General features: G+C 38.2%; 1 protein-coding gene across 2 annotated transcripts in view; it reads right to left on the bottom strand.

Moving 5' to 3' along the window:
• RSU1 (Ras suppressor protein 1) overlaps positions 1–25003 on the bottom strand; it is a 102805-nt gene that overhangs the window by 50313 nt on the left and 27489 nt on the right. For both annotated transcript variants that reach the window (XM_027720546.2, XM_027720547.2), the window contains exons 5-8: positions 23760–23878; positions 22204–22286; positions 21818–21932; positions 8565–8697 (exon numbers count right to left, since the gene is read on the bottom strand). In XM_027720546.2, coding sequence (XP_027576347.1) covers positions 8565–8697; positions 21818–21932; positions 22204–22286; positions 23760–23878 — 450 coding nt within the window. The remainder of the gene's footprint in view (positions 1–8564; positions 8698–21817; positions 21933–22203; positions 22287–23759; positions 23879–25003) is intronic.

Below are 25003 nucleotides of genomic sequence, written 5' to 3'. Positions count from 1 at the left end.
CGCCTTAAAGTGTAAGAATTATATTCATACTACAGTCACGTTCTTTAGATCATCACTAGTAGAATTCCATGTCTTCTTCACTATTTAACTCAAAATTGATTTTGGAGTAAATCAGTTCAAAATAAGCAAGTTTGGTCCATTTGCCTTCCTTGATATTGGAAGGATACTGGCACTTCTGTCACTTTTTGGTGTTTCCCTGATATAGCAATTTAATTAAGACTGAATTTTGGTGACTCCAGACTCTGTCAGTCAAGTCTCCTAAACCTTTTGACTGGATGTCTAGATGCCTGGAGGTTTAAAACCATTTATCACAACGAATGTTGGGAACTGAGAAATTTTTCCTAAAAGATCATCCAGCTTGCACTGAACACAGAAAAAAAGCATAACAAAATATTAATAATTTCCTTCCCTTGCCATTATTAATAATCTATCACAGTTCAGAAAAGGGCCCATTTAATTTCTAGGATTTATCATAATCAGATAGCCATAAGCAGTCTCTTCAATGACTAACAACATAGATCCCACTTTGGACCAGCCATCTTTCCCACTGCACAAACTTTATTCAATCCCACCTATCATTTTTCCTGCTCAAGGTGCCATTTGCCAGCAGCTGCACATCTCACTCTCTGCTTGCCTGCTTAAACCCCAACTTGTCCTCTAGGCCAGGTCCTTGATCTTGTTGCTTACCACTTTCTTTGGCATACACTCCCTGTTGCTCATTTGGGATTTTACCATAATTACCACTGATTTTTAATTCAGCTACTGATCTTGCCTTGCCCTATAGTTCGGTGCAACTTTGAATTGTTTCCCACTCAAATCCTGTATCCTACCATAACTGTTTCCCTAACTTTAGTTTCATCAAGTCCTCAGCTTCTGCACTTAACTACTACTTCATTCCAATTCCACTTCTAACATAGCCCTAGACATCTGCCCCAGTGACTTAAGCCCTGGGTTATCATCCTTGACATGGTAAATGGATTACTACATAATATTCTAAACTTTACAGGAAAGTTCATATTAAAGGAAATGGCAAATATCAGTAGTTACACCAATATTTATATGTGCAGTATCTATATCTGTCAGATACATCACTGATAGCTTTGTTTTTATTACATATCCATCTTAGCAATACATAAACAAAAATATACAGACATACTGTTTTTATTGTTTATCTTTCAACATGGGTTCTAGTTTGTTCTTCTTTAGGGAAGAGTTACAGATTTGCATGTAAATGTTGTCTAAAGATGTCAGGACTCCTAGTCATCTATTTTCTCAGTTGGAAATAATGTACTAATATATTTATCAATTTTTAAAATACAGCCAATAAATACAACATTTAGTTGGAATACAAATCAGCATTTTCATATAAAATATACAGTACCATGCCCTCAATACAACAGAACCAAACATAAATGACATTTTTATATTTCCCCACATCAGGTTGATAAAAGATTGTTATTGGTGAATTTAAATTTTTTTACTGGTACGTGATCAAAATTTGTGAATCAGGACTGTTATAACACTTGTTTACTTCTCAGCTAAGATGGATCTTGCTTCCTGCCATCCTTTGAGAGAAGCTTCATTTTTCATGTGTTCATTTTCACGGGAGACGTGGCATCCCAGAGACTCTCACCTAAGGTAGATCACTTCCACTACCTTTATCTAGTCTTTGAAACTACGCTAAAATAAATGGGGTTTATTATTCTCTTTCTTTAATTACTGTTCTTATTGTATCTTATTATCATTAGTATTATTATATTTACTTTGTTTCAATTATGAAACTGCTATTATCTCAACCCACAAGTTTTTTTCTTCCCTGATTCTCCTCCCCATCCCATGGAGAGAGGGGAAGGGATTGAGCAGCTTGTGGTACTTAATTGCTGGCTGGGCTTAAACCTCAACATCCTCAAACTACCAAAGAATACTAGAGCCAAAAGAAAAGAAAAACAAAGAAGGTAAATGGCATTTACTATGGCCTATTTTTCTTAGCAAGGCACGGCAGACTCACACTATTCAAGTTCTTTAAATCTTTATTGACCTCTGTGCATTATACAAACAGCTGAGGTGTCTGACTGAACTCCTTTGAATTCAATCTATAGACGTTTAAAGCAATCAGTCTTTGTTCCTCTCTGTGATCTTTATTTCCCTCAGGGAGTACAGAATATTAACCACTAGAAATCACTCCTGAGATCAACTGTACCTGTTTTTTTTTGGTATTTTTACAAGATTAGATAATGACTGGATAATTAATTTTACTTAGAGATAGCCAAAGAAAAGCATTCTCTCTATGTATCTCTTCAGTCTAAGCCAAAAAAGAAATATTATGATGACTTCTGTAATCCCAAATGATTTTTCCTAATGAATATATAATTTATATAATAAAAAGTACTTATTAGGTTATTAAAAATTTTCAGTAATTTTAAACTATTGCTCAAAACTGCCATACGTGTTTATTTAAACAGGTTATTAAATGCACAAATATGCAAAATTAATCTTATTTATATTAACAGACAGCAGAGCTTTACCTCCTTTAGTTTAATGTCAGTGGCACTGAGAAGTTATCTTAATATATAGAAGAGTGTAATCTAACTTTTTAACTCCGAAATCAGGAGATATGAATACAAGGTCTGCTCACATCACAAACATGCCATCCTCTGCCACAAGCAATCACATCATATACTCCTCCCCAAACTGATCGGTGCTCATTTTGAAACAAACAAGACTTTGGCCTTCATTTCTTCTGTCAGAAGACCACTTCTATCAGAGAGTTATTACTTGCTCCCTTAAAAATTAGAGACCTTCTTTCAAATAAACACCTGATCAGCCAATTTATATTTTTTCTTATGTCCACAATTTTTTTATGCCTTAAATGAAGTTTCTTCTTCCCCTTCTCCCTTCCACTGACAGTTATGACCTCTGTTATCAGACCTTGCTTTGCTAAATAAACAAAATACCTTTTAAACCTCCTCTTCTTTCTTCATTCATTTCACTATCCTATTATATTTCCACAGTTTGCCTGTTCCTGCCTGAATTCATCTTTCATGAACATAATGACCACAACTGCGTAATATTTCCTGTTCCGTACTGGAAAATTTCCACTCTTTTAACCAAGCTCTGGGGATTGTGCTTATCTTTCTCTTCCCGTTACTCCAGCATATCACACTAGTGACTCACAGAACACCTGTAACTAATGCATCCAAGCCTTCCTCTTTGTTTTCTAATTCTTACCGTGTGGTGTGCTCATTCTTTTCTGTGCTGCTAGTTTCGTACCATCAGTAAATGTCATTAAATACTCCTGCTTTTTGTGCTAACATAAAACCCCCAAAATTCTTGCAGGTCTAAGATAGTGCTGCACAAGTAACACCATTTCAGGACAATCTCTCCTCCTGTCAGTTCAACCTGCTTATGCCTCCATCTCAACTGCTGGCAATTCCCACTCGCCAGCATGCATCCCAAGCACCAACACATGGATTTTTCCCTTGTTTGACCTCTTTGCCACTCCTTGATAGGTGGTTTTACCAATCATCTTTACATCTTGAACAGCACCAACCATGCAGGCTTAACAACTGTGGAATAAGAACATGAGTTATTTCAAGATACTATTTGTATTCTACAGCACTACTCTGAGAATCTTGCCAGTCTCCTTTAGTTGTTAGAAATAAATGATAAAATACTTTTCATTAATATAGTCCAGAAGAAGAATATCTTACTTCATGACCTGTGCCTGTTGCCCTGGAAGCAGCTGCTACCTAATAGTGGGGGGTCCAGTACAGCAACTCATTTTCAAGAAGGTGGGGAGATTGTCTCTAAATAGAGGGCTGAATCAAGAATGGATTTTTCCAGACTGTCACTGCTGATAAAATGAGGTTTTCAATTGCAATGCTTAGCACAGAGCAGCCTGCCCAGGGAAACCTACGTTCCAATGCTGCCAAGCGATATATGCTCAGCACTGCATTTGTCAAACCATTTCCTCTGCTAAGAGTTAATGTGTCAGTCTTGAAAACGGCTTGCTCTTCTACCACCTTACCTGATGGAAATCTGAAAAGCGCAACTTACTTCCTTTCACAAAGCATTTTGTTGAGACTCTTGACTCCAAACTGACTACCTCGTGGGGAAAACCTGCTTTCTAGAAACTTAAAAATGCTGACTGTTCCATCATAATTCCGCCTCACTGGAGTAAGGAGGTCAAACAGGGAAACAACAATTATTAAATATAAAGTGTTAAAAGGCCATTGCTGGGTTTAAGGACAGTTCAAACATGCTTGAAGTCTGAATGCTAATCTAAGCACTTGGGACTCTTTTGTTTTAGCTTTGATGACACGACCAGCAGACGATGACTGCAATAGACTCTGCTGTGATAAAAACAAAAATCACTATCCTTTCTGTAGCAGATATAAACATGCAAAGAAGCAAGTTTCACATGAAGACTGATTAAGAGCACATGAATAATTCCAGAAATGCATCCAAAGAGCAGCTTCCTGGATTAACTCTGCTGTAAATGCCAGCAACCAAACCCACCCGCTGGTACCAATTGCACATCTCGGCTTTACCTGAGCTTAATCAAATCACTAATTATCTTACACAGATCCTGAGGAGCATCACAGGATTTTCATTCTTCATAGGAGCTTAATTCACTGTTTTCTTTTAAACATTTATGTCTGTCTGCACTTATCTAAGTACATTGTAACCACTAAATCACACAATCCATCATCTCTATGTCAGTATCCTACACCGAGAAGATCCTCTGAGAATATGCTTACAACATAAAGGTCACTCTGAAAGTTGACTAAAGGTATGAATAAAAAATAAAACATTTAGTTAAGCCCTTTGTGGAGATAAGGTTGCCATTACCCTTTATTGTTTAAGCAAGTTCTTCAACTGCTTTTCAACACTATTGTGACATCACACAGAGAGTTTAATGGCAGCTCCTGAGTATATACAGAATCAAAGCCCAAATTGAGCTTACTAAAGTTTCAGAAAGTTACACAGCAGTGAGAGATTAAGAATCATTATATACTTGGCAAACTGACCTATTTCCAAATGATGCTGTCACAGGATGATATGTGCAGTGGGCGTATTTTAGCCAACAAAAGCTAGCAAAGTGCCAAGAGCTGCTGTATTTCCTGTTAAGAATTAAGAGCCCCTCCACACACATTTTCCACTACAATATATGGTCCATCTTTTTGTCAGCACAAGTCTTTCCTGAAAAATTAGGGTTGAGAAAAAAATCACTGGCCACCATTTCTCTTGAAAAGTAAGGAAATTAAAGGAAATTAAAAAAGATACAAAGTAAGAAGAGCTGATCTGAGGGTCCTACTGGTTAACGTGCTTCTGAAGCAAAGTGCAATTCCAGTTTTATACTTGGTGCGTGAGCATCATGTAAAATGGGAGTGTGAAAATGTAAAAGTATGCGAGACAAATGACATTTTATCTTTAGACATAGTCATCCCTCATGGGTGTCATGCCTACTTATCAATTAATCACTAGAGCATGAATATCTTAAGACAAGGCTAAAAATGAGGGGTAATTTCTCACTAAATATGCTTGAAACAGCCAGTACATTTCACAAAGGAAAGAAGAGGTTTTTGATCTATTTCGCAGTTGCTTCGTAAGTGCAACCTCACAAAACCTAAATGGAGATCCCTGACACTAACTGCTGTGATGACTTGTGCCAGCCATCAGTAGAAACCTCAAGGTTTAGTGAGTGCATTGCCAAGACTCAGTGAGTTACCACTTCCTGGCTAAGTTAACAGCAACTGAGCAACTATGAAGTTCTAGCCATTGCAAACATCAAATAAGAAGTATTAGCATAAATCACGTAGTGAAATGTAACTTGATTAGCCTCTGAAACTTGGCACTTTTGACTCTATGAGCATGCCCTCATTGTCTTGGCTAGTATAGACAATGTTAAATATGTAAATGAAGTAAAATCAATATTTCCTATCAGCTAGCAAAAGAAATGGGCATAGGGAGACAAATACACCCTCTGGAGCTCAAAATTCATCTGCCATATAGATGCATAGGTCTGGTTTATGGAAGTCCACATCTTCTTGTACCTGCAAGTAAACTTACTGATCTGATGGTCATCTGCTAATATATGTTCTATCCTCTCAGTGTTTTAACTGAGGTTATCTAAACAGCATTCTATCCAATCACCCATTTAACTGTACTGTTTTGCCTCACAGTAAAAGTTAAGCTGTCTGGATCTATTAAATGTTGCAAGATATTTTTTTCTTTTGGCAGAATGATATAAAAAAAACCTACCAAAAACCCAAGAGCTTGATTTTCCTTAGTTAAATACCTGCAGGGGAAAATACTACATTCACATCTCAATCTTGTGATTTGCTTAATAAGAAAAAAGACACGCTGCTTGGACATAGCTCTGAAAGAAAAAGGTAGTTGAAGAAAGTGTATAGCTGTTAGCAGGAAAAGACCAGCATTTCATCACAAAAAGTAGTTTTGATTTCTTCTGCATGTACAGCTTACCTGCTTTTGTGTACAATAATGCTACTAAGACCTGTTACCCAGACCATGCCATTGCCTTTGAGTTTTAACACCTAAAACCAAATGCAAACAGAAAAATGTCTGTAGGAGGTGGCATCCTAGTAATTCTCAGATCACATATTTAGAGGAAACTGGAAATAAGGACAATATTTTTCAGCAAGAAAATCCACAAACTCTCTTTATAGGAGATGAAACAAATAAAATCAGGAATCAAAGGAAGTTACTAGTGGGATTCTAGCAAAATTATACAGATATTTTTATTATTTAAATATAAAATGCTGAAAATACAAAATTGACATCTAATTATTAACATGTTCCTGCATTTGGTTTTCCTCACTAAATTTTGAAAATTATGACATTTTAACGTAATAAGCTTCTAAGATCAAAGTTGAAGTCATGAATGAGCCACAGAAAGATCATCTGATTTTGATTTTTCTCCTTATTAATGATCAGAGTCTGATTTTGCTTACACTGTTAACTATACATGCTTCAAACATTTACTGTGGATAAAATAAAAACTGGCCTATTAACCAAAAAGACACTGTTATGCCTCAGCAAAGAACAAGACAACAAACATAATATGGCTAATTTAGAACAAAGAACAACAGTTGAGGTAACTGATGAATTACAGAACCTCAATTTTGATTGCACAAGGAAAGTTGCACAAGGACCCACAGTCCCCACACCCCCCAACCAAACTAAATGTAGGTCACATTCTCAAAACCGCACTTCAATCCTTGAAACTTTGCTGTCTTCATGATGCCCAGAGTGGTCCCTCTGAGAAGGGCATGAGGGTCCCTAATCTACATTGCTCAGCAAACAGAAATATAAGATTGACAATATAAAACGAAATTACGAAACATTATCAAGAAACCTGGATGCAGCTACACAATAGACTGTGGGAAGGAATGGTCCAAGGAGATAGGCAGCTGTTTCCCTACACCATGTCTGTACTACAGAGTACTACTGTAAGAAGGGTGTTGCAGCCTACTTAAATCTATGAATAAATCTGTCTTGAGAACATGTATTACACCATAAATATCAGGACACTTCTGAGACACAATTTTTGCAACCACTCTCCCATCTGTGATTCTTTTCACTTAAATTCTGTAAATGAAGAACGGCCTACAAAAGCCATTGCTGAATCACTGAGTTTCATATAGAAATTTACATCTCAGTTACTTAATTGGAATCTCCCAACCGTCACTCGTGAATACTCTTCTCTGGTAATTTTGTTCAGACAGATACTATATAAAAGATTGTCAGAAATGCTTCTAAATTGTTAAAAGATATTGTTTAAATAAAGGGGAAATGCAAAAACTATCTTTCCAATCCAGAGGTTGTATTGTTGTTGTATTACCTACTGCTGCTAAGAAGACAACAGCAGGATTGCTGTTAAGACACCTAAAAATCCATCTGAAATTTTACTGTGGACTGGTAAAATGAAGATTTTTACTTAAAATAAATATTTCAATTCAGTGCATGGTGGAAGACATTATTTCATAAACAAATGCTTAGCATTTGTACATGGAATTTTGAATTAAAATGGAGAAGCCCCAGCACACAGCTCATTTTACACTGTTCAACATTTACACTGTAGAAGAAAGCACTAGTACCTATATTTGAATTACTAGGGTCGTAGACTTCTGTAAACTAGTCCAGATCAAAACAGGTTTGAATTCTGAACATCTCTCAAAACATAACAATAGGTATCCAAAACCTCAACAATTATCTATTTCAATCTATAAAACCTTACCATACATACTTAAAATTAATACTTCTCAAAAGACTTGTAATGCTCATTCTTTTACACCTCTCATGTTACATAGAAGTAAACAACACATGCGGGACAGTATCAAACAGTTTTTGAGCTTTCTTAACATGTCTACACGAATCTTATTTACCCTTTTCTTGGCAAAATTCCTTAACATAAATGTACAGGCTTGCATATTTGCCCTGAATACCAAATCGCTGCATTGATCATGAAAGAAGTGTGTAGCCAAGCACACTACAAGGAAAAAACCAAACACCACAGCTACAGTATATAATGTAATACTTACTATTTATATGTTTCTGAACGAATGTATTCAAAAACATGAGACACTCCAAGCTGGAACTGGTCAGCAATAGGGGTAACCCAAGGATTGTTCTCTGCTTTGAAGACTTGCTTTTGACCAGTCAAATCCAAATTACCTGAGGGATTAAACAAAACAGCATATGAAAAACACTTGAAACATTAAAAATTTGAAAGAAATACCCTCTGTGCATATAAAACCTTTTCATTCGTTTCAGAGAGCATGGTCATAATAAAAGCAAGCATTTCAGCCTTAACACAGAGGAACAGGAGGACACAGTAGTTCCCACCATGACGAATGCAGTTCCACTCTATTATTTCAGTGCTGCTACACACTGCACAGCAGGGTTGAACTCCACCCGCTGCATATTATATTTATTCATCAAGTCAGTTTTAAGCAGGACCTGATAGCGCATAGGTGTGGGCCCTCTCCACCATCATCTGCAGGAACAAAAGGAGAATGATGCTTCGGTAGGAGTCTGCTCTGCTTGGCATTGCAGAACATTTCTCAATTCCTCCTCCAAGCAAAACACCAACAAGCAATGCCCAACAGGCTTTTTGTCCTCTCAGTGCCAGCCTGTTGTCTGAACTGAGATCCTACCCTAATCTGTAATTAGAGTGTCATACACTCAGAAACACAAACGAAGAGCATCATTCTTGTAGCATGCCAGTTTTACCTATTCTGTTGACAGGAAGACTTAAGAGACCTATTAGGGGTTTGCTCGGGGTTTTTTGTTTGTTCATTTTTTAAATGTTTACCACTCAACCCCAAAACAGTCCATGCTCCACTGAAACTCCTCATGACTATGGATACAAAGGGCTGAATTCCAGGACAGTCTAGCCATTGAAATACTTTGTGTTCTTTAAATTAAAATAAGAAATCTATGGGACATTTTCAATTTATTTTGTGAATTTTATGATGAAAAGAGGCCTACCCTCCCTCTAGAAATCTAAAATAACTAAAAAAAAAAATTCTTTAACCATGGGGAACAAAACAAAACAAATTACAGGGTTTTGAAGACTGACTGAGCCAAGCTGTTGGAGAAATCCAAAATCAACCTGATGCACCAAATTTCCAAAATGAAATGCCTGTTTAAGTGCAGGCAACGGGAGCTGCTGTGAGCCCTGTGCTTGCTGCCCACGCCGGCTGCACGTTCTACATGACAGCTAATCCTTGGCGCGTTTCTCTCTGTAAAAGGGGTTAACAACAATTAAAGACAGGCTATTATACTGTGTGAAAAGATGCCAAGCATCTCATACTGGCCTATCACAGAGTCACCATTACCTTAACAAGCTCATCTGCCAGCTGTCTGTGGCAGGTTGGTTTGAGCTCACAGCCCGTCAGTCAGGCGGCAGCCGCCGCGCTCCGCACGCTCCAGTGCGCCTCGTTAGGAGCCTCGCGCCCGTCTCCTTTATTAAAGGACGCGGCAGCACTGTTCTAACAAGGATCAGGAAAAAGGATTAAGTACTGTGACAAAGAGGACCTAATAAGCTAGAAAGCAGTGTATCTAAATCTGTGCTGGCTGAAGGTGCAGGCTGGTGCTGCTCACTATCCAGCTCTCAGGTGGAAGCTGCCGGGGAAGCCGGTCAGCGTGGCGATTAGCCGTAACCCTCTGACCAGGGCTGCTGTGAAGATCATGTATCACTCAGGGTTTGCTTTGCAACTGTAAATTGGATTTCCCATTTTATTACCTGCAAAAAATCCCATACGTTGCTCTCCAAAACTACCAACACTGTAAGCATTCTGCAGGTACTGCATCAGGGTAAAACGATCAATCTGTGTACAACTAATAGAAACAATTAAATCTGGGGAGGCAAGCTTGGCTCTATCATGAGTCAAGTTCAATGCCACCTACAGGACTAAGTCACATGTTCCCAAAATCTCAATAGGTCTTGGCTGAATCCTCTCGACCCGAGCTGTGTCAGAAATTTATCATCCAGGGAAGGTTGCCACACATTTCCATTCCCACAGTGCAGTGTGCTCATTTCATTTCTAACACCCGTTTAATACCAGTATGGCCTGTTTAAATGTAATTAATTGTAATAATTACTTCTCTACTACAGCTGAAGAAATCTTACAGCAAACCCAGGACTGCTCAAGTAAAATGATCTTAGGTCCCCATGCCAATGTAATAGCTTTATTTTCCTCTGTCTTCTGTTTTTCCCAAAACACACTGGAGGCAGGTGCAAATATTACTTTTTACCTTCAGAGGGAAGAGGGAGGCAAAGACCCTAATTAATCTAATTACAGAGAAACAGGGTACACAAAAGTTCAGCATCCGCACTGAAATCCACCCCTCCTTGCCCAGGACGTCCTTCTGGGAGTCCTGCCAGCAGCAGCTGGTCTGGCAGCCCATCCCACCGGCCACCTAGAGCTGGAGTGAGAGCCCAGGGATTTTAAGTGAAGAATTTAATCAAGTGCAGTGGTGAGAAAAGGAACAATTTGTCTGTCCTCGTGGAAAGCACCAGGCAGAGAGTGGGTGCTTCTCCGCAGGTGAGTGGGCTTCCTCACAGAAGGCAGGAAGGACAGGGCAACTGATGCTTTAAAATCCTCCCCGTTCAATAATAAAATTTCCATATAGAAATGAAGGACAGAAATGGACAGAAATTAAACAGGATAAGAAGTTACAGAGAGACTGCCCCACCTCATCAGCACTAGGGAGGAAATGGCGTCTAACACTCCAGGCACAAGGCAAGCCACTTGAGCACAAAGAGGCCGCATAATTAAAACTGAGACAAAAGGGAAACGAGTCACTCCTGCACCATACACTGCTTGAGGCCATATCCTGGTGTCCTTTCTGGGTGTACCTAATTCTGCTCTGGCTGTAGGACATCCATCAGTCCCAAGCACAAGGCCAAAATCTCAGTAACATCTCGGGAACAGTACATTCAGGGGTAACCAAACACAGGAGTGCTGCACAGACTCTTCTGCTGCAGTGCACCAAGACGAACCCAAGGGCGCGGAAGAGATGCTCACACCCGCCTGAAGCAATGGCTCTGGTACCAGGCTCACTGCAGGAGAGCTGTGCAACTGGACACCTTACAGATGTGTCCCTGTCCCTCCCATCCCCAATAGTCTCCTTTTTTATGGTAGCACCATGTTAGGAAATGCTATTACTCCATCCCTGCAGCACTAGAGCCATTCACCAGGGAAAAAGCTACGGCAGATGCGCCTTCATGCATATTGTCTAACAGCAGCATCAGCAGAACACCATCCCCAGGGCTTTAGGAAATTTATATACTGTTCTGCTACACAGATCACAGCTATTTTTAGTAAGCAAAATACAAAATTGCTTCTAGTAAAAACCCAGCACTGAAGATTCAATCACAAAACATATTAGGGTTGGAGACTGCATTGGTCATTGCTGTTTTGTTCTTTTCATGTACATCAGCCTATTAAAAAATATTTATCATCTCTAAAATTCGGTGTAACTTGTTGACTAAAATTGTATTTCTTCATTGTGGACTTAAGGTTCTTGATATTCTGCCTTACTGAAGGAGATCGGCTCCACCGAAATGCATAACAATCATAGGCCTCTGGTAAGAGAGGAACAGCCCGTTACCTTCAAGACTAGTCAGCACAGCCCCCTTCCTAGATCACATAAATGTTTTTCACATTATTTTTGAGTGCTTCTAAAACTATTCTAATAAATGGTCAAAGCTACACATTCCAGAACCCAGGTCTAACATGCTTAAAGAATATTCAAGTCCTGAGTCTGAAGGATACTTTTTTTTACACTTTCTACTTTTACTAAACATAGATTTCCAAATAGGAGGAATGCAAAGTGGACACATGCTGCTACCAGCAAGCAGACACTGAAAAGAGAAGAGTCTGGAAAGAGAAGAGTAGAGATCTAACAGCTGACTGCTGTGCATGACCAGCACAAAATGACCAAAAGCCTTCTAAAAGGAGCAGCCAGCTGTGTGATCTTAAAAATGCCTGATCTTGGCATTTTTATTCGTGTCTCAGCACTTATTGTATCTAAAGATGATCCTGAATCCTTAAGTTTGATTGGATCAGTGTGACTTAACTTCTGTGTTTAACTCACCTTAAAACCAAATTGCTCCTAATGCCCAACTACTAAGCTGTGCAGACCTGAAAACTATCTGCTGCCTGAACCTCTTATTGGCTGCCACCTCGGAGCTACAGTAAATAGATCTACACCAGAACTCTTGAAAATTCAAGGGCAAAATCAAAGTATGTATATTTTTAATTTTAAAGTATTCTAACTTAAACCATCCATTGACTAAAAGTACCATTTATCACTGCTTACATTCAGAGCTTCCACCGCCATGAGTGGACAGAAGGCACATCTCATATGACAGTGAGCACATCCCATCCTGACTGACATTAAAAGGAAAAGAAGGCAGTTACAGTTTTCCTGCACCTGTCTCAATGAATCTATCCTGCATTTGAGCTAAAACACAATCATTAATGTTTCTTGTTATTTTTCCTTCAGTGCTGTTGAAATAAAGAGTGGTTGGTGTGAACATTCGTGTTTTGCTCAACTGCCTGCAAAGGTCAGAAAAGAGCTCATAATAGAAAATAAAATGATGCCTCCCACAGTCGTGTTTGCAGGCAGTGTCAGAGCCAGTAATAACACCACCTATCGCTTTGACCAAGGGTGTCTCCAGACTTCCCAGGCTCCTCCTGTCCATTAGATCCAGCCTGTAAGCACCTCTTACATACAGCTAGAAGCCCATCATCCTCTTGTGATGTATGATGTATGAAGTGTGCAATGTTTACTCCATGTATGTATACTTGATGTACAGTAAGGTATGACTAGGGTACATGGGCATTACTTAAACACAAGAAAACAGAATGAACGCAAACCTGGATTGTCCTTTCCACTTGAACACCCCTTGACAACACTTTAAATACTTTCAAAAATTAAAAGGTGAAATTAAGTAATTAAGCAACTCTGACATTTGAGAACTGAACATTGGCATTCAACATAAGAAACATGATCCTAGCTGTAAAATGCCAGATCAACGCTTCTTTGTAATGGTTTAAATTCATCCCCAGTGGAGCTTCATTAAAATCGATGGAAATAATTTTTAGCCTGTATACTGTTGAGTTTCACATCTATGTCCCATTGATACTCTGACTCACGTCCCAGTCTACACTGTACTTCGCTGACCTCAAGGAGAGTCCTCAAGCTGTAACACATCCCTTTTAGTGATTCCTCTTAAGACTGCAATTTAAATATTCTTTCCCTTTACCACACAAAGGTCTTACTCTCTGTCATACATGTGACAAGAAGAACAAAATTAGTTTTATTATTTAGATATAAATACCTTTGAATCCTGTTTTATTAAACCCTAAGTAAGGGATCAATCCACTACACTAAATTTAAACCTAGGTTATATGTAAAAATATGTCTGTCCTGGCTTGTTTTAGATTTGCTTTACACTACAGGGCTTATAATTTTTATTACTTTTGTGGCATTTGTTTTGTCTCAATAGAGAGAGAGACTGGTTTAAGCATGGGGGTGGAAGAAATATCATGACTATTATGTCATAAAAATGATGCCAAAACAATTAATTGTGAATGATGTCTTAAAATCTATGTAAAAAAATGAAAATATATACTGCTTTCTATGCCACAAAGTATTACAAAAAGCAAATTATTTTTACCCTGATCTTAAGCACATGTAGACTGTGCATCAGTAACTCATACCATTTCTATAAACAAGTAAGATCATCTCTGTTTTGAAGACCTCCATCATTTTTGAAGGATTAGTAACAGAAGAGAGTAGATTTAAACAGTATTTATAAAGCAGCATTAAGACAACAGAGAGCAAAGTCTTCTTGTACATAAGTGAGGTGTGACTCAATCTCTTTGGAACCAGCAGTAATATTCACAGAAATATTCACTATGATAAACAAATCTAAATCTCCATAGCATATGTCGAAAATGTAAATTTGGTTATTGATGAGCTTCTACGCACTAAAAGAGAACAACTAATAAGTCTAAACCCAGACTGAAATGCCTCCAAAAGATGGATCCCAGGAACATTTTTGCTCTCTCACCCCTACATTCTTGTACTGGAGAAGGTCTAACAGTATCACTTCAAGTCATCAGCACTTCAGAGAACCCCAACATAGCATTTGTGGCGGTTCTACACAACAGGGGAAAAGGTTCAAGCCTTAAATAACAAGCAATCAGATTCAGTACATGCAAATTAACCAGATACTCCAGAGCATCCATCAGACAGAAGCAGGCTGGACATCTTCCTCTGGCTCCTTTCCTAACCACACAATGGGAATGCCTGCAACCTCGCATGAGTGTTAGACAGGAAGCCTCAGGGCAAAAGAAGGCTGAAGGAGCAACCTGAAAGCCAAACACTGAAGCCTAAGCCCATCCTCAGTTTTACAATTACTTTCAGGGACAGAAAATAGGAGTGCAGATATCGCAATATCACACATTATTCTAACAACTTCTTAGATGTAAATGAGAACTTCCAATAACGAGTTCAGAGATGACACCCCAACTTCAGAATTCACTTGAATACATCTAACTGTAGATCTCTGTGTCAGTTCAGTAGTTGAACAGCTTACAGAGACTTTTCAAACAGAAGAACATCTGGTCTGAAAAACATCAGGAGATGGAGGCTCTGCCAGTGGTGTCTTGTTCAAACGGTTCATCACTGCCAAAACACATTCTTTATTTCAGTGCTGAACTAAGCTTAGTTCTAAAACACTGTTGCTCCCTCTGCCCATCTACAAGGGAAAAGACCAACTGTGCTTTCTTCTCACGGAGTTAGTGAGGATCAGCAGCCAAGTCTCCTCTCACACTTCACTTTGATAGGTTATATAGAGTCTGATTATTCTGTGATACTAATACATAATAGCTACTCCCTTTGCTTCAACTCTTAGTAAAAGGAACACAGTTGAAATAAATAAAGTAAAAGTAGACCAACTAAATCTTGGAATTCTTTACCCTTGATTTAAATGTGAAGTGATATAAGGCAAACTGGTATTACCTCAGCTACAGTTATTACAATTGTATTGGAAGAAAATTTTACTCTCCAGCATATTTCATAGAAGAGACTTTAAAACAAAGTAAATATAGTCCTGAGATATTTATACAAAATCCCAACATCATAGCAAAGGTCAGAATCATTATAATGGGAAGTCTGACACTTCAGCATGTGTCAAGACTGAAAATGAAGCCTGGGAAAGACAACAGAATGGATAAAACGCTGAACTCCCTTAAAACTCCCTTAAACCATACCCTTGCATTTCCATATTCAGGTGGCTGCAGGAGTGGTTAACTCTCTGGGAACAAAGGGAGAGCTGTGGAAATTTCTACCATCACAAGACACAACAAACTTGACCTTAGCAGAATAACTAGTAAAAAGAGCAAATAATAACAACACTCACAGATGAAAGCCATAAACCAGGAACTTATTTAATGCAGCACACAAGGCACTCCTCGCCTAACAACGCTCTGCTAATGGCTTGTACTGCCACATGACAAATCCTGCTGTTTCATCAGCCAAACTCCACCACACACAGCCTTCAGGTACCAGGGCAACCAGCCCAGCTGATGCCGTTGTGTTGGTAGCTAAGAGGAAAGGCAGAAGAAAGAGCATTTTGACAAAAATCCAAGAAATTACTTCAAAATGTACTTTTTAAACTATATTCTTTCCAAAATTATTTCAAATTACTTATAACTTGATTAAATTCATTTCTCCCACATCCTCACGTAAGAGCAAGACCATTTACTAGAAGACTTACAAATACTGCTAAGTTTCACCGATTTCTCTTTGAAAGGTGACATGTTGTGCTGGAAATACCATTTCCTTCACTGCTCTGTGTGAGATCCCCGGCACTGACTGGGATCTCAAGGGGCAAACCGACAGCCACTGCTAAGTGTTCCCAGTGAAGAAACCCAAGGAACACACTACGCAGCAGACGGGTTTTAGAACAAAGGAAATTAATGTGATGTCAAAGTAGTTTAACATCAAAGACACTTTAATGGCACAGGAAGTATTACAGGCTTAGAGGATCAGCATCCCAATTTATTTTGAAATATATTGCACATTTTTTCTAGCATCAGAAACTCCCCTGGGATTCTCAATTACACAGGAATTCAACAGAGCATTCCCTCTTTGAAGGGTCCCTATCAGATCAAAATCTAGTTAATTTTAAAAAATTACTTCAAAAAGGATTCACTGTATTGTTTTTGCCCCACACCTTTGAAATTTCCATTCAAACACAGGTTGCCAAGAACTCAGAAGAGCAAAACCACTTTTAAGTACTGTGAAACAAAATGAACCAAATATAACCACAAATGCAACGTTTACTCAGATTGGCTCTAATTATGGTACTCTTACCTACAACAACTCTAACACAACAGATGAAATATCTGCTCACAGAAACATCATTATTATGTTGATTATACTTATAATCAGAGTACAGTCAACATTAGGAGAGCCCACACACACACTGTAGTCATCCGGGAAGTGACTGTAAGACTGGTATATTTTCAAAACTAAAGCAAGATCAAATCTGCATCTTGAAAAGTTTGCCAAGAATTACAGCAGTATAAGGAAAAGAATGCCTGTGGTGTAAATCTAAATAATGGGTTACAGAAACATCTTCCCGTGTGTAATGAAACTGCAGAGTTGCCCTCTTCCCATACACCTTAATCCCCACCAAATACTCTCCGCAATCATCCTGGTTTCTAACTACATAACAAGTCCTGGGGTTTAGTGGTTTTGGCTTTTTTTTTTTCATTTTTTTAACTTAAACCTAAAATGAGAATTACAATTAGAATATTCAGAGATTTTCACAGAAGCTTTTCTACATAAATAGCCTCTCCATAGCCTATCTTGTTACATACATTTTTTCTACTGTTCCTTCACTAATAACTGCTACATCAGCAGTCCTAGAAAGCAAGTTACTTTGTTTATCCACCTTTGCCTTAGTTCCAAAAGTAGAAACATGTAAGTTTTTAAATTGTAAGGTATCAATTAGCTGTTCCAGTGCTCAGAAATGTGTCCAAAGAGCCCCAGGGTGTTCAGGCTTCCAACAAGCACCAACGACCTGTACTGCAGGTGTGAGCAGTGCTGTGTTGTGACACAGGTAGAGTGCAGTGGCAATTCATACTAAAATAAGAAAAGTTTGGCATTTACGTCAAGTGTATTTAGAAAAGAAATATCTTTTGTGAAATAAGTGATTCCTGTGTTTGCACATGCCTGTTATAATTACCTAAGTAAACTGCTATTTCGATTAATATTAATTTGAACAAACAACTGCAGCAACTACTTTGTGTAATATAATATTAATTCACAAATTCTAGAGCCATTTCAAAAGCCTAAATTTTAAAAGGTCTTCTCGTGATGGAAATTCTTTTGGAAGGATTCCTTGGACTTTAAATTTAAAGCCAATTCTTTATCCACAGAAGGTAATTTAGCTGTTCAAAACTAAAGAATGATGAAAGAATTACTTAGCCATTCTGACATAGAGATTTAATTTACAAAATGTTTCATGCTCCTTAAAAAGGAACACTGCTACTTACCCCATCAAGATCTTTTTTTAAAATGCTTGAATTTTCTACTTTTCAAATATGTATGTAACTTTACACTTTTGATAGTGTTTCCCTTTACCTGAGGAAATTATTTGATAAACTAGAACAGTATTGAGTAGCAACTTACAAGCCACAGATGCCAACATTCAATTTTGAAAAAGGAGGATGGTAAGCAGAAATGTATTCTTAGAAATCTCTGTTCTTCCATATGCATAAACATGAGCAAACCTCGTGTACTTGTGCACACGTGTATTGGCAGCAGGGTAATGCACACAGGCAATATTAGAATCTGGGGTTTAAAAATCATACCCTTCATTTTCACATCAAAACCTCAAACCTACAGATAAGCTGGTTACATTCTCTGGGTGGCTATTTAGTGACATCTTTGTGAATACTCTGCACCATATACCACTCTTACAGTCCTGACTCTGCTAAGAAAACCTTTATTGTGGTACATATGGGTGCACCCAGATGACCATACAATGAACATTAAAACACCATCACTGGTGATTCTAATTGCATCTACCACTTATGTGGTTCCTGTTCCTATTCAGCTTTCTTTCCAAACACCATTCTCATTGTTAAATGGTCAGAATACACAAAGCGACAGATTTAGTGCCTCCTTGGCAATTTATATAACTGACTGCAACTCTGTTGTTGCAGTGAATCATGATTTATTTGTCTCACAATGCAGCACATAACCTTTTAAATGCTAGGGAAAAAAATGCCAGTGCCTCTTTAAAGTTTATATATGACTGCCCACCACCATTCCTCATGAACGAGGTTTTGAGAGACAAATGATAAAAACAAGCTGCAAATTCCACCCACCTACTCCTGGCCATTTCCTGTGTTCATCACTCACATGTACTGTATTTACAGACAACCAGACCACCAGTGCATTCTTTTAGTGCCCTCGCTTCCTCCTGGGCAGGAATATTTTTCTCAAATTAGTGATAGGTATTCTCTGCTAAACACAAAGAAGGATAATGCCAATCTCCCTTTCACTGCTGCCACGTTCAATCACATCAGGTGACATTACAGGCAGGCTGTAGGGTTTTATTTATTGTCATCTCTCTCCACACCAAAGTTGCAATCCCAAGGCCTGTGGCCTTTTTACATACTCTATTCTCCATGCCTTCTTCTGCACTTATTTCCATCACCTTCAAAAAACTGTTTAATGTAACACACACATGCCATTCTCCTCATCCAAATGCACTGTTTTATCCTGATATTTTATACTGTGCCCATCTCCCTGGTAAATGAACATGTAATGACTCTCTGCTGTCCACCAGTGCCCAAACTAAGCCAGTCAAAAGCCTTCAGCACCTTTAATTATGAAAGTGATAATGAGAGAGAAAAGACTGTTTACTTTAAATGGAACAGCAGTAGCTCCAATTAATGCAAATAGGACCTACTCACTGCAAAACTATTTACCCAACATGTACAGCAAAAAGTATTTGGATAGTTCTGAGTACATTATAATTCAATTTTAAAAATTTAGGAGGGAGAACTCGGACCGCAGACAAAGATGGTTTTCCCTCATGTGGTGACTATGGCATTGGCAGTCCACGCAGTAGGTTCCAACCCTCTCATACCACCTGTCATTGGCAGACTTCAAAACTGACTGCAAAGGTGTGTGTGCTTCTCTACATTGCCTTCACTTGCAGAAGGGAAAACAGGGCTGCAGAGATGAAGTGATTTTCTAACCATTCAGAGATTCACACTTGCCTGTGGCCTACTCCTACTTGATCTCAAACAACCCTTCCAAAGCTAGCCTGGCGTTCCATTCCCTAGATGTGTGCCTAGATGTTTAATAAACAAGAACATTACTTTTCACAGTAAATATGCCTGCAAGTTGCACAAGTTACAACTCTAGACTTCAGTGTAATGTTCTTCGGAAATATACTTCGAAATCTATTTTAAACATTTGAGATAGTTCTAGCATTATGCACGGCATAGCCTGTGGTAGAAATTATGCCAACTGATGACGAACGAAGGTATTGAGCAAGGCCATAAATTTAATAAATTAATAAATGAAAAGTAAAATTTATAGAATATCTTTTGAGTAGTAAAGACCAGAGGTAACAAAGGACTTAGATGTGTCAATGCACCTCAGCTTGATCAGCTGGGGCAAAACTACAAGTCCTTTTTCTACCAGACTGTAATACTGTTCTATAATGCAAATGAATGCTAAATAAATGGAAAAACACTTCCCCTGGTCGAGTTTTGCAGGTCAGTGCAAAATAAACATTGAGAACTTTCTTTCAAACATTTTCATTTGGGTTGGATTTTGATAGTAAAATCATTTAAAAGGGATTTGCTGCTAAGCTTGTAAGGCAGTAGCATGTTTAGAATATTTAATTAGCCAAAGAAGGTGGTTAGACTCAGTGCAGCATTTAACGTTCACTTTTTGAAAAAAACACAAAGGCTGGAATTTAGGAAGCTACAGAAAAGTACATTTACAGATACTACATGCGTCTGAAATGTTACTGCTGTTGAAAGAGACTTTATAAATGAATATTACTTACACAAAAAGCTAAAGAAAGTATACCTGTGTCAAGAAATAAACATCTGAAATGAAGGAAAAGAGAACAAATTTCATCCACCAGTGGTGAGGGGGAAAGGTAAAAAAACCCATAGTGGGTAAATAAATAAGAGTCAAAACAAAGATCTTCCCCTGCCTCACAGAAGAAAAGTAGACACAAAAAGCATAGGTTGCAGACTGTCACATTTAAGCACATAGCTGCCACATTCTCCAATGGGTCAATGCAAGTTCTTATGACAACAAATAATTTTACTTTATTACCCTAACTTTAGTCACTATCCTTCTGAGTTTTGGGAACTATTATTTGGAAGGTGCCAGTAGAAACAAAGCAGCTTCACCATGTAACAGTCCACAATAACAAAAACCAAGGAACAGACCCTGTGTAACAGCTGTTTCAAACAAGTTGATGGAGCTACATTATTCCCAATGAAAACATTTTTAAATATTTAAAGATCTGAAACCAAATTTTGGCCTGGGGTAAACAAGGACAATGCCCCTCACACAAAATGGAATACTGCAATGCAAATTCAGCAAAATCAACACTTGAGTTTCAAAGAAAAACTCCAATTTATAGGTTAAAACGAGCCACCTATAACTGTATTTAAATGGCCAATATCACAAATTCAAAGTATATCAACCTGCTCCACTGCTTTAAGTGGAAGAGCTATCAATTCACTAAGAAAAGTAGGTTACTGAAAAACAAAAAATTCCTCTTATTTATCTATATTTCACTCTAGTTGATCAAACTCCCATTTTTACAGGAACACTCACTAAAAAGTCACTTATGCTGCTGTGCTTTTTGCTTAATATAATTCTGGCTAATCTAAATAGTGTTCTCAAAACCCAGTCGGAGACAAGAATTGTTTTGCAGACCCAATATTTATGATACATTATATAAAGCAAGATGCTATAAACAAATTGGCAGTCAGGTGTACTAATATACAGGAAAAATGTAACATGTAAAAAAGTAATAAACCCAAACACTCATCATCTTCCGGCTCCTCCTGTATATCCAGTAGGAGTCAAAAAGTGAGTATTTCTCAAGGAAAAGTAAATATTAGCTTATATAATGACTTAAGTATAATAATTTCAGAGGAAATACAGTGCATCATCGTTGTTATTAGAAAAATAAATAAATGATCATCCATAATCTTACCCAGTTCTGGGGGCAGCACAGTAAGACGATTTCCCTGGATATGCAGTTCCTTAAGCTGGGTGAGCTCACCAATTTCTTTAGGCAGTGATATCAGGTCATTGTCTCTAAGACTCAGCTAAGAACAAAAATAAATTCAGTCAGAACAATTTTTGGTTACCATAAAGCAGCTCAAAAGAGAACTCTACTCCCTCTTCCCCCACCATTCTCCTAAATGCTCAATTCTTCCAATTTATTTACAAGTGTCTTCTGGTAAACAAGAAATAGTTCCAGGTGTAGTGGTCTATTGCTGCAAACATAGCCTACCACTCTTCAAATTGACTGGATTCTATTCCTACAAGTGTTGCAAAAGTGAATTGATTTTCCAAGAATTTAGATAAATTACTTACTATCTGCAACTTTGTGAGCTTCCCAATATCTGGCGGCAGGATTTCAAAATCGTTGTCACTTAGATAGAGTGCACGCAGGGTGGCTGCAAATTAAATAGCAATATATAAACAGGGTGGCATATAACCCAACCATTTGAGGTCTAATCAATAAAAAGGAGTCAGGTTTGATTAATAACCCTGACTTGGTGGAAAGCCTTTGACATACCCAGGGCTCACAATAATAACAAGCAGGTCAAACTTAGATTTACTGGCTTATTGTATTGTTGATGAGTTCAAGAAAACACCTATATTCAAAAGGACTAGCACAATTAACAATTTCTGCAGTAGTAATCTCTGGCAGATTCTGGCATATGGTATGAATGCTCAGATGTCAGAATACCGTCATTACTCTTTATTACCCCCGATTCTTATTTATTACATCAATTTGCATCCAAAACAAACATTTAAAAAAAAAAAATCTGAGTTTTTTTGACAAATACATATCTATGTTAAGCTCTACAGAAAGCATAACCTAACACTGGCAAAGAGATCTGAAATTAGAGTAATATAGAAAACTCAAACTGTGTAATTTGTAATTTCCATGCAAAGTCTCTATGAAATTCACAAAAAAAAAGGATGACCCAGCACAATCACGTAGCTTGCTATTATTGAATTAGCATACATGACAGTCTGAAAAACAAATTAAAATGGAGACTCACAAAGAACTATCAGGTGCAGCAGGAAAGAAGGTGGTCAGATCAGCAAAACCTCTCCTCTCCACCAGAGGAGATCCCATTTGTCTTACTCCTCCTCTTTTCATTTCAATAAATGTGACCATTTTTAATAATGCTGACTTAAAATTCTCCTCTGTCAGGTTACAATCACAACATCCCTCAGACAGTGGCACTCCTTCCTCTCCCCTCGCCTGTCACTTTGATGCTGAATGCACTGAACCTGAAGCCACTTCAGCAGAGTACATGGAAAAGATCGGTAAGGTAGCAGAACCACTGAAATCCAGAAGGTGCCAGAATTCAAGTTGCTTAGGCAACCATTTTGCACATATGCATCACAATACCTTTCTTTTAACTTGAGTGTATATTTTTAACATATGCAAAGGTCAGCTTAGGTCTACCATTCCTCTGCCAAGCTTTGTAACCCTAGTGTGTGTTTTAACATACTGGACACTTCAACATCGACACGCTGATGAAACTATTTCAGTAACGAACTGTCAGGAACACATTTGTTTTCAGACTCAACACACAACAGTTGTGCTGCAAAACTGTTTATTTTCCCCTGAGGCCTGCAACCCTCCATGAAGTTTTAACTGAGTATGGGACACAAGGAAATATTACTCAGAAGAACTAAGCAAGTCTTCTCATGTCCAAAGGTGTCAGGTGACTGTATATCTGTGATAAATATTGCTGTGCTATGTAGAAGTATTCAAGATATATTAAAAGAAAAACATAAATATCAGAAAAAATTCTGCTGGATTTTGGTCTCCACCAAATAAATTTCAACTGCAGAAAGCAAAGCACCATATCATGAAGATTTGCAAGGTTTATAGAAAAGTTTCTTACTTAGATAGAAGAAGTTTCCTGGTAGGGAATTTTCATTTAAGTTGTTGTAAGTCAAGTCAAGAACTTCTAGAGCTGGTAAAGATCCAAAACCCCTTGGCAAGGTGTTTAGCCTGTTCATGCTGCAGGTAAAGAGGAAAGGAAAAGAACATGACATCAGCATTCACTTCATCTAGTAGGAATAATACAGGCCACAAGACTTGTTTTTTTCCCATAAAAAAATTTAATCTACGTCAAGATTTCCTTTTGTTTTGAAAAGGGGTTGATGCTCCGAGATACTGAGCAACCCTCTTGCCATGTGGATCTTTTTTTACTCTTTCGCTCCAATAAATATATCCAAACTTAAGCACTCACAAGGGATCCTGTTTGTTATGTCAACCAGCAGCCACATCTGAAACGTACAGCACAAGGGAGAGACGTATCACAGTGCCATGCTCAGCTTAAAAGTGTTCCACAGAGAAAGCCAGTTCTTGTAGATGACTAGCTAAACTACAAATTACCCTTTTGCACATCATCTTGACCATGTGCCATTCTGCCATATACCACATAGTTCTTCACCATGGCACCAAATACAAAGAGGAATACCTCAACTGCACAGTATTTGTGTTCATTGATAACTGCTGCTCAAACCTCCTCTTAAGAACAGCAAATCTGTGTCACTAGACACATGGAGCATGAAATAAATAAAATGTCAGTCTTGTGATTGATAAGGCTTAATCTAAATATAGCTCAATCAGCCAGTCTTAAGAGGGTTTAGGATAGCAGTTCCCACTAGCAACAGCCATAACATAAGGAAAACTAAGAGAAGGAAGGGATTTCTCCGATAACCTGGGGCAGACAAGGCACAGAAAACAGTAACTTCTCTCTGACCTTAAAGAGCTTGAATGGGGTGATCCAGAGAGCTGCTGCAATAATGAAGGCAGGCACAGAGCTGGAGATCTCTTCACAGAACCTTACTGTTTGTGTATAAACTAGAGCTCTGGCTGTTTATCATATGAAGAAAAGAACCACCTGGCAGTTTCGTACTCATACTGCTCCTATTGCATGTACACCAAATATACACCTTGTGTGTATGGATCTTGCTTTAGCTGTCACCTGGGTTTGAAAGAGGAACAGAGAAGGTAGGCATCTTCAGGAAGAGCCTGTACAGGTAGCCATTGTCAAAAACGGGATTTTATTGTTATGTGATGACTGGAAACAAAGATGACCTTTCAGATGTTATCTCTAAACATATTCTAAATTTTCTC

Source organism: Pipra filicauda, unplaced genomic scaffold (genome assembly GCF_003945595.2).
Source record: "Pipra filicauda isolate LSUMZ 115617 unplaced genomic scaffold, ASM394559v2 scaffold65_size3143899_pilon, whole genome shotgun sequence".
NCBI classification, from domain to species: domain Eukaryota; kingdom Metazoa; phylum Chordata; class Aves; order Passeriformes; family Pipridae; genus Pipra; species Pipra filicauda.
This window is presented reverse-complemented; position numbering and strand designations above follow the sequence as displayed.